The following is a 24,972-nucleotide window of genomic DNA, read 5'->3' as shown; positions in this document are numbered from 1 at the left end:
GGCAAAAAGTTCTGTTCTCTTTAACTGCTGTTCACTGGGCGTTGGTATTTTTGCATTCTCTGTGGAATGAAACCAAATTCAAATACTTATGGAAGCTGTAAATAGCTACTCAGCATTTACATGTAAAAAGCTATTAAAAAGTGTAAGCTGAAGAGCAGAAAAGACATGACAAGACAAGTGCAGAAAGGCACATCCACCATAAGTTAAACTGACAAGGACTCTGGCTGCACATCAAATCCCCTGAGCCTTTGCTTACCACAGATCAATCGTGATATCAACAAGGTCTGAGCACTGTGCTAGCAGCAAAGCCCTCAGACACAGCTCTGGGTCACGGATTTGGAAAGCAGATACCAAACTACTTTTTTTGCTTCTAGGTAGGCGCAGGAAATCTAACCTCCTCGTTTTCAGGGGAGCTGGGATTTCCTAGAAACCTTGTAACAAAACTCTTCATTGACCCTTTGGTGTACAGGGAACTATGCCTAGAGAACACATCTCACAGTAGCAAACTCAATAATGCTTTCAACTTTTATAAGACCAGTTCCCCAAATAAGGAAGCCCAAAAAGTCTAACTGAAGCATGACGGTATTTCCAAAAAAGCACAAAACCCAAGTCTTCTACAAGTGACTCACAGAAGAAGAAATAAGCACTTTTTTCAGGGAATTAGTATTATCATCACTAGCAAATCATAAGCAACTGAACCTGAGACTCTACTTTACAATTCCAGTGGATTTCATACAGTTCTAAGCGAGCACAGAAGGATCACCTCCTTTTTCCCATTATATACACAAAAAGAACTGGGGACAAGCCTCCCTTCCACGGAGCGACTTTTCAGAGTGGGATTTAACATGGGTGTCTTTGAGCTGCAACCTTCATTCACCAAAGGTAAAGACAAACTGAATGGTTCACTTCATCAAGATCTTTTGTCAGCATTTCACAGAGCAGAAATTCACATATAGGGTCCGATACCAGAATCATAAATGACAACCTCTTGCAGTGCTAGAATTCTCTCCAAAAGAATCGCCTTTCATGACAAAAGGAAACACTGCCAATGGATAAACACGCAGACCAGCCTGGACCAACAAATTCATCTGAATACAGACCTGGAATAAAAATGTAGTAGATCCAGAGTCAAGTCCTGATACGCCACTCAAGGACAGAAAGTCAACATTCAGATCCAAAACAGGCTAAGACAGAACTGGAAAATCAATTAGAATCATACAATCTCTTGGTTGGAAAAGATCTTTGAGATCATCAAGTCCAGTCATACTTGTCCACTACTGAACCATATCCTTGGTTAGCCACTACAAGGCCAAAACTAGGGGATAAGTATCTATTTGTAAGGTATTTTTTCTAGTAGTTCACATACTATTTCTTTCAATTACAAGAAAAGTAACAACAGCAATGTAAAAGAACATACTCGCTTACAACGGGAATACCTCCCATAAACAAACTAAAGACAATAGGGAAGAAATGAGAAAAATTAAGTTAGCTCAGAAATCTAACTTGTATATACCCAGTCAAAACCCTCACTGTTTGATTAATTCCCACAGCCTAAAAAGTACTATGCACCATAAAGCAAAATAACACAACATATACACACTGTTAAAGAGCAAACTAAACATCTTGGTGGTTGTTGTTTAAAGGAGAGTTGTATTCACACCTCCCAATTCAAACACGCTCCATGGTTCTTCAGAAAATTAGAGAAACCAGAACAGAAGCCACTTTCCTGGAGTAGAAAGTATTAGATAAGGCAATTAATTTCCTCGTCCACTCTAATCAGGTGTCTGAAGCTGGCCACGCTGAAGACCCACGGTCTCAAGTCACATTAAAAGAAATCACCCATTTGATGAAGCCTCTTTTTAGTGGCAGATAGGAATGGTTGGACTCGATGATCCAAGAGGTCTTTTCCAATCTGGTGATTCTATGACTCTCTGAGATTCCTTTACAGATGCATTGGGGTCGGGGGGGGGAAGGAGAGTTAAAATGCAGAGATCACATTTTTCCATCTTTGAACCTAGCCCAAGTTCACAGGGAGCTAAATCACAGATGGAAAAGCAGCATTTGGCTTCTTGGAGCAAGTCTCAAAGCTCATAAGATTAACCCCCTAGAGCTTTTATCATCAGAAGCAATAAAACAGCATTTTTCAACTTCTAAAATTATTTTAAACTGTTTCCAGCAGATGTTCATACCCACAGTTCAGAACACATGCTCTAGAGATAACACTGAGACCACTACTAAGAATCACAACTGCACAGATTGAAGTGCCACTGCTTTTATGGGTATCACAGTGCCCGTGCCTCGAAGACTATCAATTTCTATCAGGTGATGGTGACCTCAAAGTCATGCAAGAACTGCATTAAAAATAAACACGGATTATGGATAGTGATGGTTAGGTGCAGATTCAAAGTGCAGGCTTTCCCTCTTCAACCACAGACATACGCAATTTCCCAGCACATGTAGAGAACCTTGTGAATTCAAGCAACGTTTTTTTTCATCTTCAATTAAAAATGCTATAACTTATCCTTCAGGGAACACCCTTACGTAAAAATAAAGAGGTATTTTTACACCGAAAAAGACAGAACGGAAAAACTCAAACCTTTCAGTAAAATTACTTATCGTCTCTCCTTTCCTAATCTGAGAGTTGAATGCCAGCTATACTACTTTCCTTTGAAATTTTCACTCTTCAGTCACAAAAATGTTATTATTTTTCATTTGGCTTTGTTTTGACATACACTTCAACTCAGGCGCACATCCCAGTGCATCTGATCCAGCTCTGATCTCATTAAAACATTCTGAAACGGAAGGAGGCGTGCCAGTTCCAACAGGTCAGAAGTAAAGGCAGGTTCACCAAGCCTGATTGTACCGCAGCTCATTTACCAGCATGAATTGCCTATGATCACTATGCCTGTAAGCAAAGCGATTCATGTGTCAGCATAAAAAGGCTGCAACATTTAAGCCAAGCTTTAAGATTCCTACCAGCAGTTAAGTATAAACTAAGCACTCAGCCAGCAGCGCTTGCAGGGCAGGAAAAGACCACCCAGGTTACCGAGTTCAATTCCCAACAACTGCATGCAACCACATAATTGCTGTTTAGCTCAGAAGTTTCCACAAAACGTTCCCTGCACCCACACGTGCCACAGAACAACTTCCCAAACCCCTTTGCAAAAAGAACACTTCTCTGATGCCAGGAAGCAGCTGACCAAGCAGCACCCCTGAATCCTGTACCTTCTATTACATATGTTTCTACAAGTGTTTCTCCCAAACTCTTACATCATTTTTAACCATCAACCTGAAAGCAGTTTATCTCAGCTTAGAATAAAATGTATCAACCAAAATGAGAACCCTTAGAATCTACACATCTTTGCTAACAAGGAACAAGTCTGAATATTTTGGTAGCATTAGAATTCCAAAGTCCTGGAACTGATAAATTCTTTAAATGTCTTTTGAGCTGCTGCTTGGTTGTAGAAAACCTTCTCTGGCAGGAAGTTGTGAAGTTGGTTGAAAATGTGGTAATTGTTGGGGAGAGCTCTGGTGAGTAAGCTGGGTGAGGTGGACTTCATAGCCCAGTTCGTGCAGCTTCTGCGGAGTCGTTTGTGAAACACGCAGTTGGGTGTTGTCACGGAGAAGAACTGGTCCTTTACAACTGACCACTGCTGGAAGGAAACGTCACAGTTCTTGGTGCGTTTTGTCCATTTTTGGCAATATTTCTCTGCTGTGACAGTTCTGCCAGGTTTCAAGAAATTGTAGAGGATGATTCCACTTGCCAACCACTAAATAGTGACCATAGCCACCTTTTGATGCAGTTTTGGTTTGGGGAAGTGTTCTGGTGCTTCACTTCACTTCAGCTACTGCGCTGAATGCACTCAGTTGTCATACAGAACCCATTTTTCAACGTATGTCACAATGCAATCAAGAAGCGGATCAGTTTTCCTGCACAAAAGCAGCACAAAGCAGATTTCATAATAGTAATTCTTTTTCTTTTCATTCAGCTTGCGCAGCACCCATTTGTTGAGTTTTTCTGATTTTCCAATTTGGTGCAAGTGTTGAACAACTGTTGTATTGCGAATGTTCTGTTCATCTGCAGGCTCTTGAGTTGTTTTGCATGCGTCTGCTTCAATACTGGCCCTCAGCTGGTTGTCCTCTTGCAGAAGGACATTCGGACCCTCCTCATCTTCAAGGCTCTCATTCCCATTATGAAATTTTTGGAACCAACGTCAAGCAGTACGTTTGTTGTCAGTTCCCTGGCCAAATGCTTTGTTGATAAGGCTGGCAGTTTCATTGCTTTATATCCCCTTTTGAATTCATACAACAAAATCAACTAAATTTGTTTTATTTTCCATCTTCAATTTGACGGAGAAATATAAAACAGAATAATCAGTGAAAACAAAACCATTAGCATAAATAAGCAGAGTGAATTTTGCACTTTAAAAGGGTATGCTACACGAACACAGTTGAATAAAAGTTTCAACCAAAATAAGCATCAGTTTACAATGACAAAACCAGCAACTATTCTGCACCATCCGATATGGGAGTCCATCACCCCTCACATAACAAAGGCTGCTACACCACCAAACCAAACATCTCTCGGGTTTTCAGTGGTACATGTGAATTCCTAATATCCCAGCAATTTTTGTACTTCGTTTCAGTCCCCATTCCTTCAAAGATGACCCTTTCTTCTTCAGGGAGGTTCAGATCAGACATTAAGAAAAAATTCTTCACCAAAAGCGTTGTCAGGCACTGGCAGAGGCTACCCATGGAGGTGGCTGAGTCACCATCCCCGGAGGTGTTTAAAAGACGGGTAAATTAAGTGCTCAGGGGTACAGTTTAGTAGTGGACAGGTACGGTTGGACTCTATCTCAAAGGTCTTTTACAACCAAGCAATTCTATGATTCTTGTTAAAATCATCTTGTCAGAAATCAGACAGACCAACACAGAGCATGCTGACAGTTATTCCTCCTCAAGACTTTGTTGTAACAGTCTTTTCCAAACTAATGATTCTATAACATCTACCCATTTATTGGGGGTAGGAATAAAAGTGGATGCCGGGAAATGCCAGCCTTCAACTAAACACAGTTTTACAGAAACAGCCATGACTGTTGGCAGCATCACCCCATTTCCAAGGGTGGACAATGCATCTAAGAGTGTTATGTGTAAACACACCACTGCAATAAACGGCATGGATAGGGCAGAGGTGATGCCCTCTTAGCCACCAAGCACCCCAAGATGAGCCAGCCGTGCCAGGGCCGCACTAGTGTGGCTGGCACAGCTTGCAACACGCTCTACCGCACCGCTCCAGAGGCTGAAGGTGCTGTGCTTTACAGAGACGAGTCACCAGCGGCTTTTCCATCATGCTAGCTCTGAAAGTTAAGCTTTGGGTTTTACTCATTGATTAGGTACAAACTTAAAACACAGAAATGTAACTCCAGGCTTACACAGTACAATTGCTCAGATTGCTTTTAAAGGCAAGATTACGATGCCTGAAATGTTTCTTCTGGCTACTGTATGTGGCAGAGAGCACTAAGCCGTTTTTCCAAAGGCTTGTGAAACGCTATGCAAATTAAATCACTGGATGATAATCCAATATAATCAATGTTGGGCCATAAGACAACATTTGGATTTACATAGCCTTGTAGAGGTGAGTAACAAACATCTACCTCTACACAAACAACTACATAAAGTCGGGAATACAGACACTTCTGCCTGGTTCCCAGTAGTTGCTGGCAGATGCAGTGCGATGGGTTGGAATCTGCAACAAGACACATTACAGCAAATTCACTCTTTTTACCAGTATGCACTATCACGCTCCCCCATCCCTAGGGTCTACAAAAGATTAATTTAAATGAATCAATAAAACCCGAAGACCACACTGGACCGCAACGTCAAGATCTCTCCTTTTACTTCCATTCTCCCACACTTAAGTCATAGGACTTGTAAGAGAAAAAGAGTGAAAAAAAACCCAAATCCTTTTTCCTAGCTTCCTCAGAGCAGAAATCCAGGCACAACCATAAAACTGGCACAGCAGTGTGCACACATTTACACCCATGCGCAAAACACCACGGAACGCTTTATGCTACTGCTAGGCAGTTAAGAACACCATATCCTTTTCTACTCACTTTGACCCCAAGTAGAAAGACGATCAAAGAGAAAGATGTGAAGTGTGTTAGACTTTGTTATTCAAATAGCTAAACAGAACCAAGTTTTTAAAAATAATTATACATGAAAAAATCCACATCCTCAGGTCAAAAGTTTTACACAGCACAACTCTTACTACAGTATTTTTAAGGGCTGTATAAACCTCTGGGTAAAAGGAGTGTATAATTCAAACCCTGACAGACAATTAACTCCAACCGTGTTAACGGGTATCACAGTAATAAACTGCACTGAACAGCTGCGGAGACAGACCGGGAGAAAAGCAGAATTATGACAGATGTACACCCTGAAGACAAACTGAAAAACTGGTTTCCCCTGAAAGTAACCCACTAACTGCAATGAGACGCAGACCTCGTTATCTCTTGTACATGAGAAATAGCTTCAAAACACTTACTGTACAAACGGAAGTAAAGCGTGACATAGTCCTAAGGAAATGGGATTGTAGATGAAGACATGCGGCTTCTACTTTAAACCGCTTGTTTCTGACACCATCCCAGTCTGCACCAACCAACAACTGGCACAGCAAGAAAAAAAATCTGGGTTTTTTCTTCCTGTGCTCAGACAAAAAAATGGAGCTACACCAGAAATAAGTTATACTGTTGAAATCCACCTAAAACTTTATCGTTTCTCTTTATCGCCTACAGAAACTTTGATAGCAACATTTTATGGTCACGAAGATACAAAAAGAGTTCTTAAATGCAATACTTTAGCGTTACATAGCACAGCACAAAAAGCTACAGACCTGAAACTTGGAGAAAAATAATCCTCCAAGACTCATGAAACAGGAAAAAACAAACTACGTTCTAAGGCCAAGAGCGGTCTCCACAAGGAATATTTCTACTGATGTCAGCGCACCTATTCCAAATTTCACAAGGAAAGGCAGAAGCCCAATTTGGACACATTAGCCCAACACTTCTCAGCCATCCACATGCTCATTCATGCACCTGCGCGAGGCAGCTCCTGACGTTCCTTTACAATCTGGGCAGCGGCAGCAAATTACTCCCGAACTGTGCTGGCGAAACCAGCTGCCCAAAACCTTGAGCAATGACAAATTGGGCTCCACGAATGAATTCAACCCACCCTGCAGCCACTGCAGTTCATCTCTTTCACTTAGAAGAAGCTGTCAGCTTGGTCAGCTCCAGCTGAAAACGGGAGCGTGAAGCAGCGGCACTAACCACATGGAGAAAACATTTGAGGAAAGACTAGAAGTTTTTTTTTAGTATATTCTGTGAATTGGGAATGAAACGAGAGAAGCTGGAAGGGAAATCTGCAGCTGTGAGGGAAAGGGGGAGTTTATTATTATTCTTTTATTTTAAACATATGTATTAAACAGCTCAAGCGCAGGGAGCAAGTGGTATCTGAAGCCAGAGGGAAAATCCTACCACTAAAACGTACAACCCTTGCTGTTTCAACAATATCCCACTGAGTGCGAGAACCCTCTAGAAATAGAATCATAACAAGCCTATTTTGGCATAACTTTTACAGAGGTTTCTAAGCGTGGGAAGCTTTTGACTTACTTAAAAGACGGCACCTGCTTAAAAAAGAAAATTATTCCAAACCACAGCTAGATCTTTCTCTACAAAGAAGCGAGGGGGCTAGCAGGAAAGCATCTTCCCGCCTTAACGCTAAAATGTCAACTAAAACACGTCGTTAAACCTTTCCGCGGTTTTTGATAGAATAGACCAGACACCAAAGGAGCCGCCACCTCTCTGTAACGCCCCCGGCCCCACGGCGGCTCCCGGGATCCCACCGACCCCTCGGACCGCGGAGCCTTGGGAACTTGAGGAGAACAAAGCCGAGGGGAAGGAGAAGCTCCGGAGGGGGGACCGCGGCTTTTCGGGAGGAGCGGTGCCCACCCCGGCTCCGGAGATGGGAACGCGGCGCCTCCCGCCGCCGGCAGGGACCCCGTCCCGGCTCCCGGGGACACGAGCGGGAGCCGCCCCCCCCGGGCAGCCGCCCCCGCGGCCGCCAAGCCAACTGCTCGGTGCTCGCAGCCCCGCTCGGTGCTCGCAGCCCCGGCTCCGGGAGGGGGGGAGGGACGGACGGAGGGAGGGAGGGGACGGGACGCGGTTTGGCGGCAGCACGGAGGAGACTTGAGCTCATTTTCTGTGTCTGTCTCTCCTCCCACTCCCAGACAGTTCTGGAAACTGTGTATCACCTCTTGTCACAGGAAACCAACCAGCAGGCGGTGCAAACAAACAAACACCCTTTGCCTCCGCCCTCCCCAAAATTACCGACACCCCCCCCCCCCCCCCATTCCTTAATGAACCGGCGGGCGCGAACGGGAAAAGCCAAAAATATAAAGGAAAATTATCCGCCGAGCAGGCAGCTCCCCCCCCCCATACCCCCGATCGCGCGGTGGTTGTCGCTAATGAACCGGCGGGCGCGAACGGGGAGGGAAAAGCCGAAAAATAGAAAGGAAAACCCTCCTCCGAGCAGGCAACCCCGCGGCGGCGGCGCGAGGGCGGCTTTGTCTAATTTCAGCAAGTGCGATAATCGCCGGGGCCGCGCTCGCCTCCTGCGGGAGGCGGGGAGGGGAGCGGGGAGGGGAGCGGGGATGAAGCAGCTCCCCGGCCGCGCCGCAGCCCCCGGGCAGGGCGAGCGCCCCGAGCCGCTCCCCGCTCCCCAACTCCGGCGGGCACCGCGCTCCGCCCCGGGGCGCCCGATCCCGGCTCCCCCCGCAGCTCGGGCTCCCCGGGATGTTTCCCCCGAGCGACCGGGCTGCCTCCCTTGCACCTGCCGCCCTGCACCTGCCGCCCCCGGGCGCCCATCGCGCCCCACTGACCGCTCTCCCGCTCCGCAAGGCAACTTGCGCTCAATTTCACCGATGAGCAGTTTTTACGCTTCCCGAGCATTTCTTCCCCCGCCCCCCCTCCCCTTTCCCTACGAGCGAAAGCCAAGAGCGCCCGGGGGGTGTCGGTGTAAGTACAAAGCTGCTCCCGCAGGCGAACGCCTCCTCCCCGCCGCTCCCCGCCTCGGGGCCGGTGGGCAACGCGGGCGACACGGTGACAGCCGCCCCCTTCCCATCGGTGCGGGGGCGCGACCTGCCGCTGCCATCTGCCTCCCAACTTGCTCCGAGCGCTCCCGACTTCCCGCGGAGGCTGCGGCCAAGGCTGGGGGGGTGGGGGGGGGGGGAAGGGGGGAAGGAGGGTGGCGGCCGCCTTTGGCCGCCCAGCCGCCAGCCCGACCCGCAGCGCGACCCTCCTCCCTCCCTCCTCGTCCTCCTCCTCCTCCCGCCGGCGCCGCACAAGTTGCGTGCGGGATAGCGGAGCCGCCGCTCGCCCGCCTCCCCGCGCCCCGTACCGAGCTCCTGGCGCCATGTTAATGACGTACTCGCTTATTTCCACTAGGCAGCGACCTTCGGCACCGAGCCGCTCTCTCGCCGCCTCCGGAGCGACACACACACAAAAAAAAAAAACCACCCCGCAAAGATGGCTGTGGGCTCGGTTACCTGCGGGCGGCGGGCGGCGCGGCCGGGCTCCCCCTGCACCCGCCGCTCGGCGCCGCATGAGTGCGGGAGCGGCACCCGGGCGGGGGGGGCACGGGCACACGGGCTGCTCGCGGGCACCCACGGGCAGGGAGAGACTCCCTCCGCGCACACACACACACGGAGAGACTCCCTCTGCAGACGCAGGCTCCTGCACAGACACAGAGGGAGAGACTCCCCCTCACTGCGCACACACACAGAGACTCCCTCTGCCCCCGCGCACACAGAGGGAGAGACTCCCTCTGCACACGCGGATGGAGAGACTCCCTCTGCGCACACCCACACACACAGACTCCCTCTGACTTCACGCACACACACACAGAGACTCCCTGTCACTGCACACACAGACTCTCTGCGCACACACACACACGCAGAGACCCTTTCTGACTACACAGAAGGAGAGACTCCCTCTGCACACGCACACACAGACAGACTCCTGACTGCACACCCACAGACCCGCTTTGCCTGCGCGCACACACACACACACAGTCCCTCTGACTGACGTTTGTACTTGTTATGGAGGAAGGAGTCGGTGAATCAAACTCGTTTCTGGGTCACTGCTGCCACAGGGGGGAGCCACTTTAATCCCCTGCCAAAAGTGGAAGGCGAGGGAAAGACGGAGGAGGGAGGATGATCCTCGTGGAGGCGTTAACTCTTGGCACTCCCCGCTCCCCCTCGCAGGGACCCGGGGCCGGGGCGCTCTCCTGAGAGCCCGCCGGGATTACTGCATCCAGTTCTGGAACCCCCCACGTAAGGAGGAGATGGGACTGTTGGGACGGGTGCAGAGGAGGCCACGGAGATGAGCCGAGGGCTGGAGCACCTCTGCTATGAGGACAGGCTGGGAGAGCTGGGGTTGTTAAGCCTGGAGAAGAGAAGGCTCCAGGGGGACCTTAGAGCAGCTTCCAGTGCCTGAAGGAGCCGTTTACAGGAGCATGGAGTGATAGGATAAGGGGTCAGTGGCTTTAAATTGGAAAGGGAAGGTTTAGATTAGACATTAGGAAGAAATTCTTCATGTTGAGGGTGGTGAGGCCCTGGCACAGGTCGCCCAGGGAAGCTGTGGCTGCCTCCTCCCTGGAGGTGTTCGAGGCCAGGTTGGATGGGGATCTGAGCAGCCTGATCCAGCAGGAGGTGTCCCTGCCCTTGGCAGGGGGGCTGGAACTGGATGGGCTTTAAGGTCCCTTCCATCCCAAACCATTCTATGATTCTATAGACAAGCAGTGCTAGGAGGCTGGGAATTAACACGTGTTTGCTCCCAGATCCCACCGCTGGCACTGCTGGCATTACCCCACCACAATTACCTTCTCTCTCCAAAAAAATTAAGCCCATTTCACAACCAGGAATTTAAGGCTGCGCACGTTCCCTGTGGATAACGCAGAATTCACTGTTTTTCAGGTAGAGACACCGAGACCCGCAAGAGTTAAACGCTGTGGCCACATGCACGGCGCATAATTGCCAGGGTGAGAATAAAACCGCAGGCTCCCAGTTCTCAGCCCCCAGCGTTATCCCTCCAGCTTCTGAACTTGGATATTTCTCAAAGCCTGGAAAGAGCTAACACACTGTGGTTCAGTTCACATCTTTCTAGCAGGAAGCAAAATTATCTTAAATTGGCACCAAATTACATACTAAACTTCCCATTATCGAAAAAAGTAGTTTTGAATGCAGATTCCTTTATTTTCTACGGAAAATGCTTTACCTCACGCCCTGCACCTGTGCTCCCCAAGTGATGGAGAACTCCCCCTCTGGAGCAGAATTCCTAAGCAAATGCAGCGTGAGGCAAAAAAACACTGCTGAGAGAATTCAACATCATCTCAGACACAGAATTAAGGCAATCAGTGGAAAGTAATCCCCATAGTATGCAAATACAAATTAAAGCAGCCTCCACAGCAATATTAGTCTGCCGAAGAATCGCACCTTACTTCCACAGAGGAATTGGGTCGTTACTCATCCATGCAAACAGAGTCATTTATCCCGCCGTCTCGCCCACACGCCTACCCAATAGTGAAACAGTACCTACATTGCTACACATCCAAGAAGTTGTACTTCACTACGAAAATATCCCTTCCCTCTCCCCAGAGTATTTTTTCACTGTGAAAATAAGACATTTGTGGTTTTATTCCTAGAACAGCCCAGAGCACCTTCAGATTTTACAGCCTAAGACTTTGACTCCCCTTGTTTTCATCTACATAAAACCAAGAAAACACACATTCTCTACGTTCTCCCACACTTGCCTTGGTGTCCTGACCTGTAAAGAAACCTAACGGAGTAGCTTAGCGCACATAAGCAGCCTAGTTAGAAGTAGCTCCACTGATGCCATTCCTAGTCCTGGAATGGGGGCTCTAGCTTTGTGCCATTCACAGTACAGCCATCAGGCACCTGCGATCATCTGTGCCACGCGCCAGATCACATTATCCCATAAATAGTCCGCTTATTGCCAGAATTACATTTGTACGCCCATCATCTTACCCCAAGCTTCCAGGAACCCACTCCAAGCGCCGATTTCCAATACTGCCAACGGAGCCAGTGACTGGAGACTTTGAGGATCTGTGTTATCTAGACAGCTGTGGTATAAACCCCGTAATAGATGAGGTCAGAGGTTTTCCACTCAGTGGTCTGCAGGCCCCTTGAGAGATCATGGACTATTCCTCATAAGACCATAAAAAGCAATCAAGATTAGCAAAGCTGCTGTCAGCTGGCATTCGCTTTACAGAGATAGGCACCTCTCTGGGATGAATATGGCTTTATTTTTTTAAATATTGTCCATTGTAATAGACGGAAGAACCACAGGAAATGCTGTTTGTCCCACTTTCCTGAATTCTTTACCAGAAAGTTCAGAACCAGCTTCTGAGAAAACCCAAAATGCAAATGTGCTCTGATTTCTAAGAAGGAATGATAGAACCTTTCCTGTCTCAAACTCCTTGGATTTGAGGCTGTAATTTTTGGGTTTTTTTCCTGTAAGTAGTTTTTCTTTGCTTATACAGACCAAGTTTAAGTTACGTTTTGTATTTTAGGAAACATTTCTCTTGGAAGTCATGCAGGGCCGTACATGTAGGAACAGAACATGAATGTCTGCAGAATGGCGGCCTGTGTTTTAGAAAGGACGGATTAAAAATGCTATTTAAATTTCTGTAGAAAACTCATCAAATGTGAGCCCTCTGCGCTGTAAAAGCGGCTAGTCCAGTCTTTATGAGGAAGGTAACGCAACTGGAACAAAGGCGCTATTTTGTCTCTGCGTGCAGTGTGTCACTGAGACTGTTCTGGAATAATGGACTCTCACGTTTTAAAAGGAAACACTGAAAAATGGAAGGGCCAGTAGCTGGAAGAATAATTTTGGAAATCGTTGGAAAACACTTCACAGAAAAGGTTACGTCCTGTACTACTTCAGCACTACAGGTATAAAGTTTTATACGGCTATGGTCAAACAGAAAGAATATAATAGAGCATGCGAGAGTAAGGCACTGGCAGCATTAATACAAAACAGCGCTAAAAAAAGGCCCCAGATATGATCTAAATAAAGCAATGAGTTGTTCACTGCAGAGTCAGCTTTAGCAGCTTAAGACACGACTATGACTCCTGACTGAGAATACCAGCTCAGACATGGGAATGGACGAGTGATCCTTGCTTGCTCCTGTACAAATCCGGTGTCGCGCTCAACCTGCCAGAGCAGGCAGGCTGCCTACAGGGGCACAGGGGAGGGTGGTAAAAACAAGGCACGCAGGGCGAAGAATAATTCAGCTTAATTCTGCGTTAAACACTTGACCACAGTCTGACTAAAGATTAGGATCCAAAACCGTGAGAGACAACCCCAGTGGATGTTTGGCCATGGACATCGGTGAGGCCAGAATTTCAGCCTTGATCTCTAAGAGATATTTCCTCCCTCAGCAAAGCAGGCATTTTGTTCTACTCAAATGACGTCCTTAGACTCTGTGCCTCGCTCAGTCATCTTTAGATCAGTATCAGTCCAGGAGCACTCAGACCATAGGTGTCAGGTTTGGAGTCAGGCTTTGTACTAACACACAGAACTTCTGGTTCTTTGTCCTAGTTGTTTCATCAGATAAAGTCACTCATATATTATATTCTATTTAAATTATTTGACCTTTTGTATAGTTTCTTAATGTTTCCCTCTGGACTGTTATTTCTGAGCAGATGCACAAAGCCAAGGAAAGAATATGTGGCTTTTCAGCACTTTCTTTCCAGCCTTTCATTAAAGTATTTTTACTTAGTTCTATCTTTCTTTCTTCCTTTTTTTTTTTTTTAAATATAATTCAAATAATAGTTCTTTTACACTTAGAATCTTTTCCACTAATTCTTATAAAGTCTCCATATGTGAAGGTGCAGCTAATGAAGCTGAGTTTCTCCGCACTGTTAAACTTCGCCCACGTATCACTTAGAAATCAAAATTGTTCTTTTGCTCTTTTGGCTCCAGTTTTTAAGGATTTCTATTTTCTCTTCCTTTATTTTGAAGATTAGAAACTTGTGGGGAATAACACAGCACGGCTCCAAATCAGCACTGTCAAAACTTTAGCTTGTACTTAATCTTCAGGAGTAAGAACTTCCAGAGAGCTTTCACATCTCCTGTGGGAGGTGTACGTGTTGCCGAGAGAGAAGACGGATGCAGAGTTGGGCCAAATCTTGTTTAGGTCCATTTTGTCTCAGATCGGTTTACTTCCATGAGCAAGGGGGAAAAAAGATTTTGACTCATGCATATGTAAATCTATACCACTTAAAAATTGCTAAGAGCCATATTTTTAACTCCTGCAGAAATAAAACTTGCTCACACAGCTTATGTGCGGACCATAGAGGAACACAGTTGTCACAGTTCTGTCTAGTACAAAAACATCTCTTATAGCAACAAGTCATTTCACAATTGATGCACAAAAAAAATAATCAGTGCTCTGGATTTTTATTCCTTCTCTTTATCTATGAGCACTGACTTTTGGTGTATCTGGATTAGGGAGAACAAAAGACTAAGTTTAGGTAGCACATCATCTCCTTTTATTCGGAAGCTGAGGTTTACAGTTACCAGGATTCCTCCTGGGAGTGACTTGCAGATTCACAGGCCAGACTCCAAAGATGTGCTTTCTCCTGTGCTTATGAGCCTCGTTCTTATGTTCTACAGTTCTTTTGTTTTATTGAAACGTAGATGTTGTGAGAGGTCACTAACTGGGTATATCAGCTGGTACCCCAGTAAGTAGGAGCTGTGCCATCACGGGATGAGGATGGAAAGGGATGAAAATGAATCTTTAGAGCTGAACTTTATATTTCACATGCTATTAAACAGGGTGCTTGCAAGAGAGAAGCCACTGTAGTCTTTCTAATGACAAAACCTGAGAAGTAGAGATTATAATATTCCTTTTATGTGTGGGTAGGCAGGGGCATACAAAGGTTAAATCACTTGCACGAGTCACATGTTAAGTCAGCATTAAAACCAAGAATAGAAACCTAAAGTTATGCCTCTCAGGGCAAGGTTTCTAATGATTAAACCGTATTCTCTCCTTTGGCCTGGTCCGTAGCACAGAACGCAGTGCAAAGTGTATCTCCACGACATTTCACACAGAGATCCTGTAAAATGTTTTTACAAGCCAAACAACGATAGCACAAATATGCAACTGCTGACGTTGTACACCCATCTGAAAGCAAAGTGGGCCCAGGTACGCCCAACAGGTAAAAATTACCAAATGCCAAAGTACAGCTACCAAAAGCAAGTGTTGCCAAATTATTCTAACGGAAAAGCAGAAGCTGATGGGAAGCCAGTAGAGCAAGGACCTCAAGGGAACAACTAGAAGCAGGCAGTTAACTTGCGGGTCTGGAAGTTAAGCAGGATGACAGTGTTACCTTTAAGGTAAACAATGCAATTTGGCACATGAGAGAAGTAATCAGCAGCCAAAGCAACACCCCAAGTACAGGAAGAATGGATTGTGAAAACCTCAGACACGTGAGAGTTTAGTAGCAACAGATCAAACCTCAGCTGAATTATATCCACGTGCCTACCTGACAGCTCATCAAGCAACATTACACTGGCTAATCTAAATGAGCTTCAATATTAAATTGTGTTTGTGCAGGCAGAAATTATACAGTGAAAGAAAGGTGCTGTGACAAGGCTCGTAGAAGAGTTCAAAAGAATCTGATTACAGATTTTCTGATTGCAGCGGGCATCCTGATAGCTTGTTGCTAAAAGTGGAGTAGTAGTACCAGTTTCCTGGGGAAGTACAACAAAAATCAGTTTCTTTTTTCAGTAGCAACCTAGTGCCAAAATTACTTAAAAAAACCCAAACAAAAAACAAGCAAAAAAAATTTCGAACTTCAAATCTGGTTCCTTAGGAGTCAGAAAAGATTAAATTTCAAAAAGATGATCAGCTATGAAATTACAGTGCAGAGGAAATATTCTGTTTATCCTCGAGAGGTATACCTCCCTCTCCTCAGTTTACCAGTTTCATGCTTGAAATCCTCCTTAGGGGATGTGTCAGTCATAATTTTGACTACGGGCCAATTTTCCCCCCTAAATATTTAGAGGTCCACTGATTTCAAATGCAGTTGTCCTGAAAACAATTTCAAATATTATAATAGTAACTTTAGCTCAGTAGTACACAGGTATAAGGTAACAAGGGTGTAACAAAGCCATCACTTCTAAATAAAGAACATCCCCAGGGAAGTGGTAGATTCCTCTACACTGGACACTTAATGCTCAGCTTGACAGGGTTCTGGGCCATCTCATTTAAACTATAGATCACCTATGAGGTTGGACCAGAAGATCCCTGAGGTCCCTTCCAACCTGGCATTCTATGATTCTAGCCAAACAAATAGGTAACTGTTTTTTACTTCAGCTGTTTCACTTTACCAGTTATATGTTTTAGAAATAAAATTATTCAGTGTTTAACACATAGAAAAAAAGATTGCGAAAACTAAATTAAATGTCTTCTTGTCATCGTAATATTGATTGCTGAGCTTTTCTACAAGTTTCACTGCGTAAGTAAACACAAAAGCAGTTTAGAAAGTTTTAATCAGCATAAGTGGAATATAAACTGCCTCATGTACTTCCATTTCACTGTTATTTATATTATTTTTATATATATATATACACACACACATGCAGAGTTTCAGCGCTACCGAACAGGACTTGGAACAAGAGGCTCAGAATATCCAGCACAAAAGGACGTTGACACATTAGGAGAAGCTGAGGTCTTCTTTAACCTCCCTCCCTCCATCTTTCACCCCCAAAGAAGAAGGGTTGGGAGGGGGAACGGGATAAACAGGGCAGTTTATCCTGTATGTCAATGGGCCACGTAACCTTGCAACACGTGGCCGTAGCTGACAATCTCTGTATCTGGCCAACATTAATAGGTACCCAAAGGAACGCAGTCCACACTCTTAGGCTTCTGCTTTGCAAAGAGCTTATCAGAAATACACACCCACTCAAAAATTCACAAGCCACAGTACCCTTCCCTTATCAGGTAATTATTCTCCTTTTTGCAAATGAGACACTGAGGCAGAATGGTAAAGAGATACGAATAAAAACTGCCCCCGGCAAAGCGAAGAGACTCAATCTCATGATTCAGCCCTAACACATTACAATAGCATAATCCTTCAGTGCTGTTTGAAACATAGACAATCCCAAAGGTCAACTGTCCTTAACGCTGCACTTGCACGCTGGATGTGGCTAACCCCAGGTTTCTCTTCCAGGCTCTAGGAGAGCGGTGAGAGTTACAGGAGGGAGCAGAGTCTTTGCACAAGAAGATATTCAAAAGCAGAACCCCAAACAGCTGCCCAGTCAATTTTCAGTGTAAGCAATGCAGCCACTGAGGATGTAAATAGCCTACGAGTCATTTCATACCATTTCTAACAGTAATTCTGAAGTTACTTATTTTTTTTAAAAATGGACAAAGAAGCTTATTGCTTATTTAGAAATTACAGTTTCTTTGAATCTTTTCAAAGCCAAGTCTGCTACAGATATATTTAACTAAGCACACGGTGAAGAATGAAGAAGACTTGGAAATTGAATCATTACTCTGGCTTCTGTGAACTTGCTTCACCAAGCAAAAAAAACCTGCAGCAAACAAAACAGTCTCTGACCTTCCAGAACAACATTTAAATAAAAAAAAAAAAAAAAGTCTGATCTGCTTGTGTGGGCAGATTTAGACAGAGGGTAAACATCTCTGTTTGCTCCTCAAATTGCACACGTCAGAAAAGGATCTCTCTCTCTCTTTTATCCAAGACATGCCTTTAAAGCATGGTGCATTTATGTTTCTTTGACAATCTGAGGCAGGTTCCTTTCTTCACATGGAAGTGTGGGTACTGGGGCAAAGTGAATGTGCCAACTGCCTATAATCTGGTATCTCCGAAGGAGGAACGGGTACATCCTGCAGTGAGCACACGTCTCCTTACGTAACTGCCAAAACCACAGTTCCAGACTACTCGGCTTCTCAAATATTCAGCCAACCATAGCAGAATCTCTGCCCTCGGCCAAAGCTAAAGGTGAGCCCACAGCGTCTCAGATCTCTTCTGGAAAAGGGCCCAGCTACTTAAGGGAGCCAGGCAGAGTCTTCAGCCACAGCACACAAAGGGGGAAAAAAAGTTTACAGCAGATAAGTTCAGGAAAGCCTGAAAGAGCAGGTGGTCCCGTGCCAGAGTACAACTTGTACTGGCACTGTGGTGTAGAGCTTTGGATCAATAACATCTGTAATAAAGCACATATTGACTGATAGGCTGGACAGATGCACAGGCGCAAAAGGATTTTTCCTCTCCCAGCGTGCTGGCGCTGGAGCTTGAAGTGATGATTTGTCTCCACCTTTACATGTTTATCTTTACTTCATGCTTTTTCAAAGAGCTGCTCCTGTGGGTTCTTTGGGGTCCTGCCCTATTTAAGGAAAATAAGCATATCTTGTGACAGCCTCAATAAAGTGTTACACGTATCGTGCGCTCAGTAGTGCGTGATACATGCCTCGGACATCCTAGGGAGCTCATTTGCACGAGTTCGATTTCAGCAAAGGAAATCAGCAACAGGAAAAAGGTCCCAAACCTCAGGCAACATGGTGAGAGACCAAGATCTCCAATTGCATAAGCTCTGTCCTTTCATGTGAACAGGACAAATAAGTATTGAAAATCTGTACATGTGTCATGTACTGACCTCAGCAAGCGAGCCCCATTAACCAAGTAAGCTGGTTACCCTGCACAATACAATTAATGTCAGCTGCTTGAATGTTTCAAATCCTTTTCCAAGTTGTTGCAGATACACTAGTACCCTGAATTCTGTATTTTTTCATGAAGAAAATCAATGCAGAAACTCAAGCTCTAATATCCACAACAAAATCCTTTTCTACTACGTACACACACACGTATGCACTCGGGCTTCACTAGTATCTCAAAGCCAGGAGGTCTCCAAGCCCATCTAAGAGAAGACGCTGGCGTTTCTCTCATTTTAAAAATTCCTTCCAAGCACTTACAGTTCATAAGCAACCACTGAAACCGAAAGAATCATAGAATGGTTTGGGCTGGAAAGGCCCTTCAAGTCCATCCAGTTCCAGCCCCCCCTGCCATAGGCAGGGACACTTCCCACTAGAAGAGGCTGCCCAAGGCCCCATCCAATCTGGCCTTGAGCACCTCCAGGGATGGGGCAGCCACAGGTTCCCCAGGCAACCTGTGCCAGCGTCTCACCACCCTCAGCGTGAAGAAGTTTTTCCTAAGGAGCTGAAACTCTCTTTTCACTTGGGGTTTATGCATCTAACTTCCATGGAGCTATGATTTTTCTGGAGCCTACATTTTATAATTGCAGAGAATTCACGGCCATTGCCATTCAAACTGTATGATATCTTTTAATGAACTGATGTATCAAACACAACAAATTGTACTCTGATTGAAGACCACTATCTCAGCCTGAACATCAAAGGAGGAATTAGTTGACAGAGGATTTAAAAGCTGCATGTCATTTCCAGCACATGCGCCCAACGAAAGCACGCTCAGCAAGGTGTTTGCTACACTAATCCTGTTTATACCTCATAGCACAAAAATAGACATGTTTAACTCTATGAGAATGTAGGCCAGGTCTGAGAGCATTAAGCACAAGTAAAGCAAAAAAGGTGCTAGGTTCCTGAGACTATGTTTGAAGGACTTTGATGTCTAAGGCTAAAAATGTAGTTCAGCAAATTCTTGCTCACTTGTCCGACTCTAAACTCTCTTAGTACCTCCCTGCATGATTGCAACATTCCTTGAAGATCTGCAGCTCTTACTTTTTTGGCATGATCTAAACGGCTGCAGTTTGCACAACGAGGTCATGGCTTCAGTCTCAGCCCAGAAAAGCCAGATGTGATGGGCTACATACCGGTTAGATGCTTCCACTTTCTCCAAGCTGAATTTCACAACACTGTGCTGGAGAGCCAAGGGGCCTGCTTGTTCTCACCCCACTTCATGACTCCTAAGTGCTCTCTTGTACAATGCCTCGGCTTTAATAAAAGGGATGAACAACACGCATCTCAGCCCAAGTTTTGGGTAAATCCTTAACATCTCATATCTTTGTAATTACTCATTTTGTTCTGATTACAACACATTTGGAGAGGAGTTGCTGAAGAGCTGCCTGGAGGAGAAGGACCTAGAGGTGTTGATTCATAGTCGGCTGAATATGAGCCAGCAGTATGGCCAGGTGGCCAAGAAGGCCAGCAGCATCCTGGCCTGCATCAGAAACAGTGTGGCCAGCAGGAGTATGGAAGTGATTCTGCCCCTGTACTCAGCACTGGTGAGGCCACACCTCGAATACTGTGTTCAGTTTTGGGCCCCTCACTGCAAAGAAGAGCATCAAGTTGCTTGAGCACATCCAGACAATGGCAACAAAGCTGGTGAAGGGGCTGGAGCACAAGTCTTATGAGGAGTGGCTGAGGGAACTGGGGTTGTTTAGTTTGGAGAAAAGGAGGCTGAGGGGAAACTGTCGCTTTCCAAAACTACGTGAAAGGACGTTGTACTGATGTGGATGTTGGTCTCTTTTCCCTGGTAGCCAGTGACAGACAAGGGGAAATGGCCTCAAGATATGCCAGGGGAGATTTAGGTTGGATGTTAGGACAATTCCTTTACTGAAAGGGTTGTTAAGCACTGCCAGACGCTGCCCAGGGAGGTGGTTGAGTCACCATGCCTGGAGGTGTTTAAAAGACATGGTCTAGTGGCAGACTTAGCAGGGCTGTATCAATGGTTTGACTCAATGATCCTAAAGGTCTTTTCCAACCAAAACCATTCTATGATTCTATGATTTTTAAAACTGCAGGAAAAACTCCTAATGCTTGACTCCTTTTTCAAAACAAAACTAATATATCGGGTCTGAGACTCACATAAGACTTCGCGCCAGATGTGCTACAGACATAGGACACCAACCAAAGTAACTTGTCTGTACCTTTAACCCCTGTTAAAAATACTAGTACATTCAGCTCACACTTCCCTATTTAAAAGTATACGTAGCCCACAGCTTGCAAACATAAACAAGACATTTCTCAGAGTGAAGTTCAGAAGAATGTTAACACTGCTCAACAGCGACAACAAACCACATGAATTTCCTTCAAGAAAAAAACTTTTGCAAGAAACCAGTTGCATGGTTTTTCACTGCAGCCAGGTTACGTCACCGTTATCTCTTGGGTGCAGATGACACCAATAACCATGTGCCCAAACTCCAGCGTAATTATCAGTGTCCTTTAAATAGTTTGAGGGAAGAAAAAAGGCAAGAATGCTGTACATTAAAGTAGGAAGGCTTGGTCTTGAGCCTAACAACGATATTCTTTCAGTTTAGCCACCAATTTTTGCTCTACAGGTTTTCATGTACAAGAACTTGTAATTTTTACATGCAGACTCAGTAGCTGCATAGGCAGCTACCCAAACTGCACACAATGTGAGTCCAGCACCTGCACACACTAAAGCTGTCACTAGATAAGTCCTAGCTATTCAGCCCAAGCATTTTAAATAATCTCCACTGTTTGTTGAAGGTACTTATTTTAACCCTGAGGTCACTGCTCCTCATAAGTAGCATTAAGCTTCCCAATGACATTACATAGGAGTGTGCATACTCAAACGTCTGTAAGTCAAGTTTTGAAGAGGACACCTTAATCCCTTGACTCCTAAAATGCATCACACTTGAAAAACGGTTTCATACAGTAGAAGACTTGAGAAAGATCTGGTAGGTGAGGCCTCTAAAAAATAACAAAAAAGGTAATTCTGTTAAATTTCAGGTTGTAGAATGCCCTGTACCACTAAATTAACTGCCAATACAACTGAATACTCCACATCTTTATGAACACCCTCTACAACTAAGAGTATTACCTGTAACACAAGGTCCTATCCACCAGGATTCAGCTAAACACTCAGGTCCTATTCATGACCAGAAAAGCACAGGCATATACAGGTGGTACTGAGAGCATTTTGAGATCTCTACAGCAAAACATCATGACTTCATTTTAATGGATAAACATGATGAGCTCCACAAATGACTGCTGAGGCATTAGAGATCATTAGTCCCACAGAGAAGGCACTACCATCCGGCAGTATCAAATTGTTTATCATTAATTTACAAAGACTGGATCCACAAATACATTTCTGTCACTTTGTAGTTGCTTAATTAATTACATATATTGAGCAAATTAAACTGAAGGATGCAGCGGATGCTCCTGGGGCAACCAATGGCTGTGTCACCAGCAATTTGCTGCTTTTCCATTTAGAGAAGTCCTCCAGATTTTCTTTTTCTTTTAGTGGCAAAGAGGGTCATAAAAGGATGAGAGGTGTGATCTCACTAGCGCAGCGGAAATCAAGAGGGACTTCTACTGCATCGAGAGTAGCAAGACAACTCCAAGACAAGAACTTCATAAACACAGGCATGAGTGAACAAGCAAGCCAAACTTTGGGGAACATTCAGATCACAATCCAAACACCCCAGTGCAGCTTTTCATTGTAAGACCAGAAGCCCACAGACACCAGTACGGCACATAAATACTCAAAAATTCATTCTGAGCTTCCAATGTGGAGTCTTCTAGAAGAGTACAAATTATAAAAACTAGCACTTAAATAATTTAATTGTTTTAATATATGGAATTAGCCCGAATGACTATAACATTTATTGATTTTTTTATCTTTATTTAAGATAAACATGTTGGAGGCAGTTGTAAGCTCACAGTTAATAACTTTTTTAATATAAAGTTGCAATAATAAAGAATAATAAAGTTGTTCTGCTTATTCTTAATAAAGAATAAAGTTGTTGTTCTTATTAATTTTCCTCTTTTCTTGTATAAAATAATGCCAAAAAAACCCCAAAACAACATTCAGATATCAAGTGGCAAAAAAAATAGAAGGTTAGTTTGCTTGAAAACAGCAACAAAAGTTTTGTCCAGTATTTTCACTACCATACAGGCAGTTTTGAAGGAAGTTAACTGCCTGCCAGGTGGACCCAGTACCTCCACAAACACTGGTTTATAGGTCCAGAGGCATCAACTGTGCTATTATCATATCTAAAATTAGACAGCTTCCTAAGTTCTGGTCAGATTGAGTGCCTAGGTGCCCCAGGCAATTAACAGTTTACTTTTTTAAAAGAAGAAAGCAATATAACAATTAATTTGATTTAAATGTTTATGAGGTGGGTCTCCTTTTGATACTGTTGCTTCACACACATTCAAGTCTTGTGCTGTGTTATTCCTGTTGTGTGTACATACATATTTTTGGTCACACAGACAACAGATCCTCTACATCAAATACCACCACAGTCAGTTTATGCAAATGCAAACCTGTTTTTGTTAATTAGAAAAAATAATAATAATTTCTGATACTTGTGGAGCTCTATTTGGATTTTGAAAAAAAGATTGTTTGCATTCATTTTTCCTGTACTATAAGAGTACAGGACACATGAGCATTATTTCTTCCTCTCTTGTACAAAAGAACCCAAAAAACCCAAATCAAAACCCAATCTAAAAAACCCCAGACCAGAATGGAACATACATAAAGGGCAACTGCACAGATATTTTGTACTAAGTGATAAACCACAAAGTGTTCCTTAGTGGCTATGCAGAATGTACGATACAGAGTTTGGAATGTCCTCATTTCCTGACACTTTTCCCTTTTTTCATCTGTGAAAGAATTGCTGACTGCTACATTTCACAGGGAGAGGCAACCTTATTCTTCACTGGTTTAGGTGCCAGACTTAGGAATGACTAATTCTTCTGTTCTAGTGTTACAGTAGCAGTTTTGAAAGGAAAAAGACATAAAATGTAAAAGTAGAGGGCTAATGCTTCTCCCCATTTTATTCTACCCTGATTTTCAAACATAATTATTAGAATCTTCTTGGAATGCTCTGTGAAATGTTGAATTTGCCCCATGATACAAGGTCAAAGCACTTCTTCTGTACTTGGTGATGCCAGCCTTCATACTTAAAATTGAAGGTCAAATGAATCAATCAACTTAAATCCTGAACAACTAAAAAGAAAGCGGAACAGAAGCTGATGACCAGAACAGCAAAATGTTTGAACCCTTTCATTCCAGGTCCTGTAGACCCTAGTAGTGGTTTTACCTTAGTGTCTAAATATATGGAACTGTTGAAATGGGTGCAGAGAAGGCCACAAAGATGATCAGAGGGCTGGAGCACCTCTGCTATGAGGACCAGCTGAGAGAGCTGAGGTTGTTCAGCCTGGAGAAGAGAAGGCTCCAGGGACACCTTAGAACAACTTCTAGTACCTGAAGGGGCTACAGGAAAGCTGGAGAAGGGCTTTTTACAAGGGCGTGAAGTAATAAGATGAGGGGGAATGGCTTTAAATTGGAAGGGGGAAGATTTAGATTAGACATTTTGAGCAAATTCTTCATGCTGAGGGTGGTGAGGTGCTGGCACAGGTTGCCCAGGGAAGCTGTGGCTGCCCCATCCCTGGAGATGTTCAAGGCCAGGTTGGATGGGGTCTTGGACAGCCTGGTCTGGTGGGAGGTGTCCCTGGCCATGGCAGGAGGTTGGAACTGCATGATCTTTAAGGTACATTCCAACCCAAGCCATTCTGTGATTCTATAATACACTAAACCTATCTCGAATGAACAATGAGTCCTCTGTTAAACAGCAAAACCAGTAGATGAACTAGAGGCTTGCATTGATACAGACCACAGCAATTACATTTTCAGGAGAAAATTGCTCATTAGATATACTAAGCTCAAATTGTCTAAGAAAACAATCTGCAATTTGGTTTCTAACGTCAAAGCAGGAGCTGGCTATACAAATTCTCCTACAAAATGCACTACCTTGATCCCAAAACCTGATGAGCCATCCTTTCCCGTGAATAGGTAACCAAAGCATAGCAGCATTTTACTGATATATTTATAATGCACATCGTAAAAATAAATAGCACTTT

General features: G+C 44.5%; 1 protein-coding gene across 11 annotated transcripts in view; it reads right to left on the bottom strand.

Annotated features, from left to right (window-relative positions):
• Positions 1-24,972, bottom strand: part of JADE1 (jade family PHD finger 1) — a 148,151-nt gene that overhangs the window by 33,418 nt on the left and 89,761 nt on the right. For 2 of the 11 annotated variants that reach the window (XM_069855227.1, XM_069855231.1), the window contains exon 1: positions 10,141-10,171. The exons of 2 other annotated variants lie outside the window; for them this stretch is intronic. Coding sequence is in view for 2 of the 9 variants with exons in the window: in XM_069855223.1 (XP_069711324.1) it covers positions 9,602-9,659 (58 nt within the window). In the remaining 7 variants the exon portion in view is untranslated. Of the gene's footprint in view, positions 1-9,194; positions 9,214-9,453; positions 9,530-9,601; positions 9,677-10,140; positions 10,172-24,972 lie in introns of those variants that run through there. 7 more of the 11 variants (XM_069855223.1, XM_069855230.1, XM_069855226.1 and 4 more) reach the window with 7 other exon arrangements.

Source organism: Phaenicophaeus curvirostris, chromosome 4, assembly GCF_032191515.1.
Source record: "Phaenicophaeus curvirostris isolate KB17595 chromosome 4, BPBGC_Pcur_1.0, whole genome shotgun sequence".
NCBI lineage: Eukaryota > Metazoa > Chordata > Aves > Cuculiformes > Cuculidae > Phaenicophaeus > Phaenicophaeus curvirostris.
Note: the sequence above shows the minus strand (reverse complement) of the source record. Positions and strands in the feature narration are given on the sequence as shown.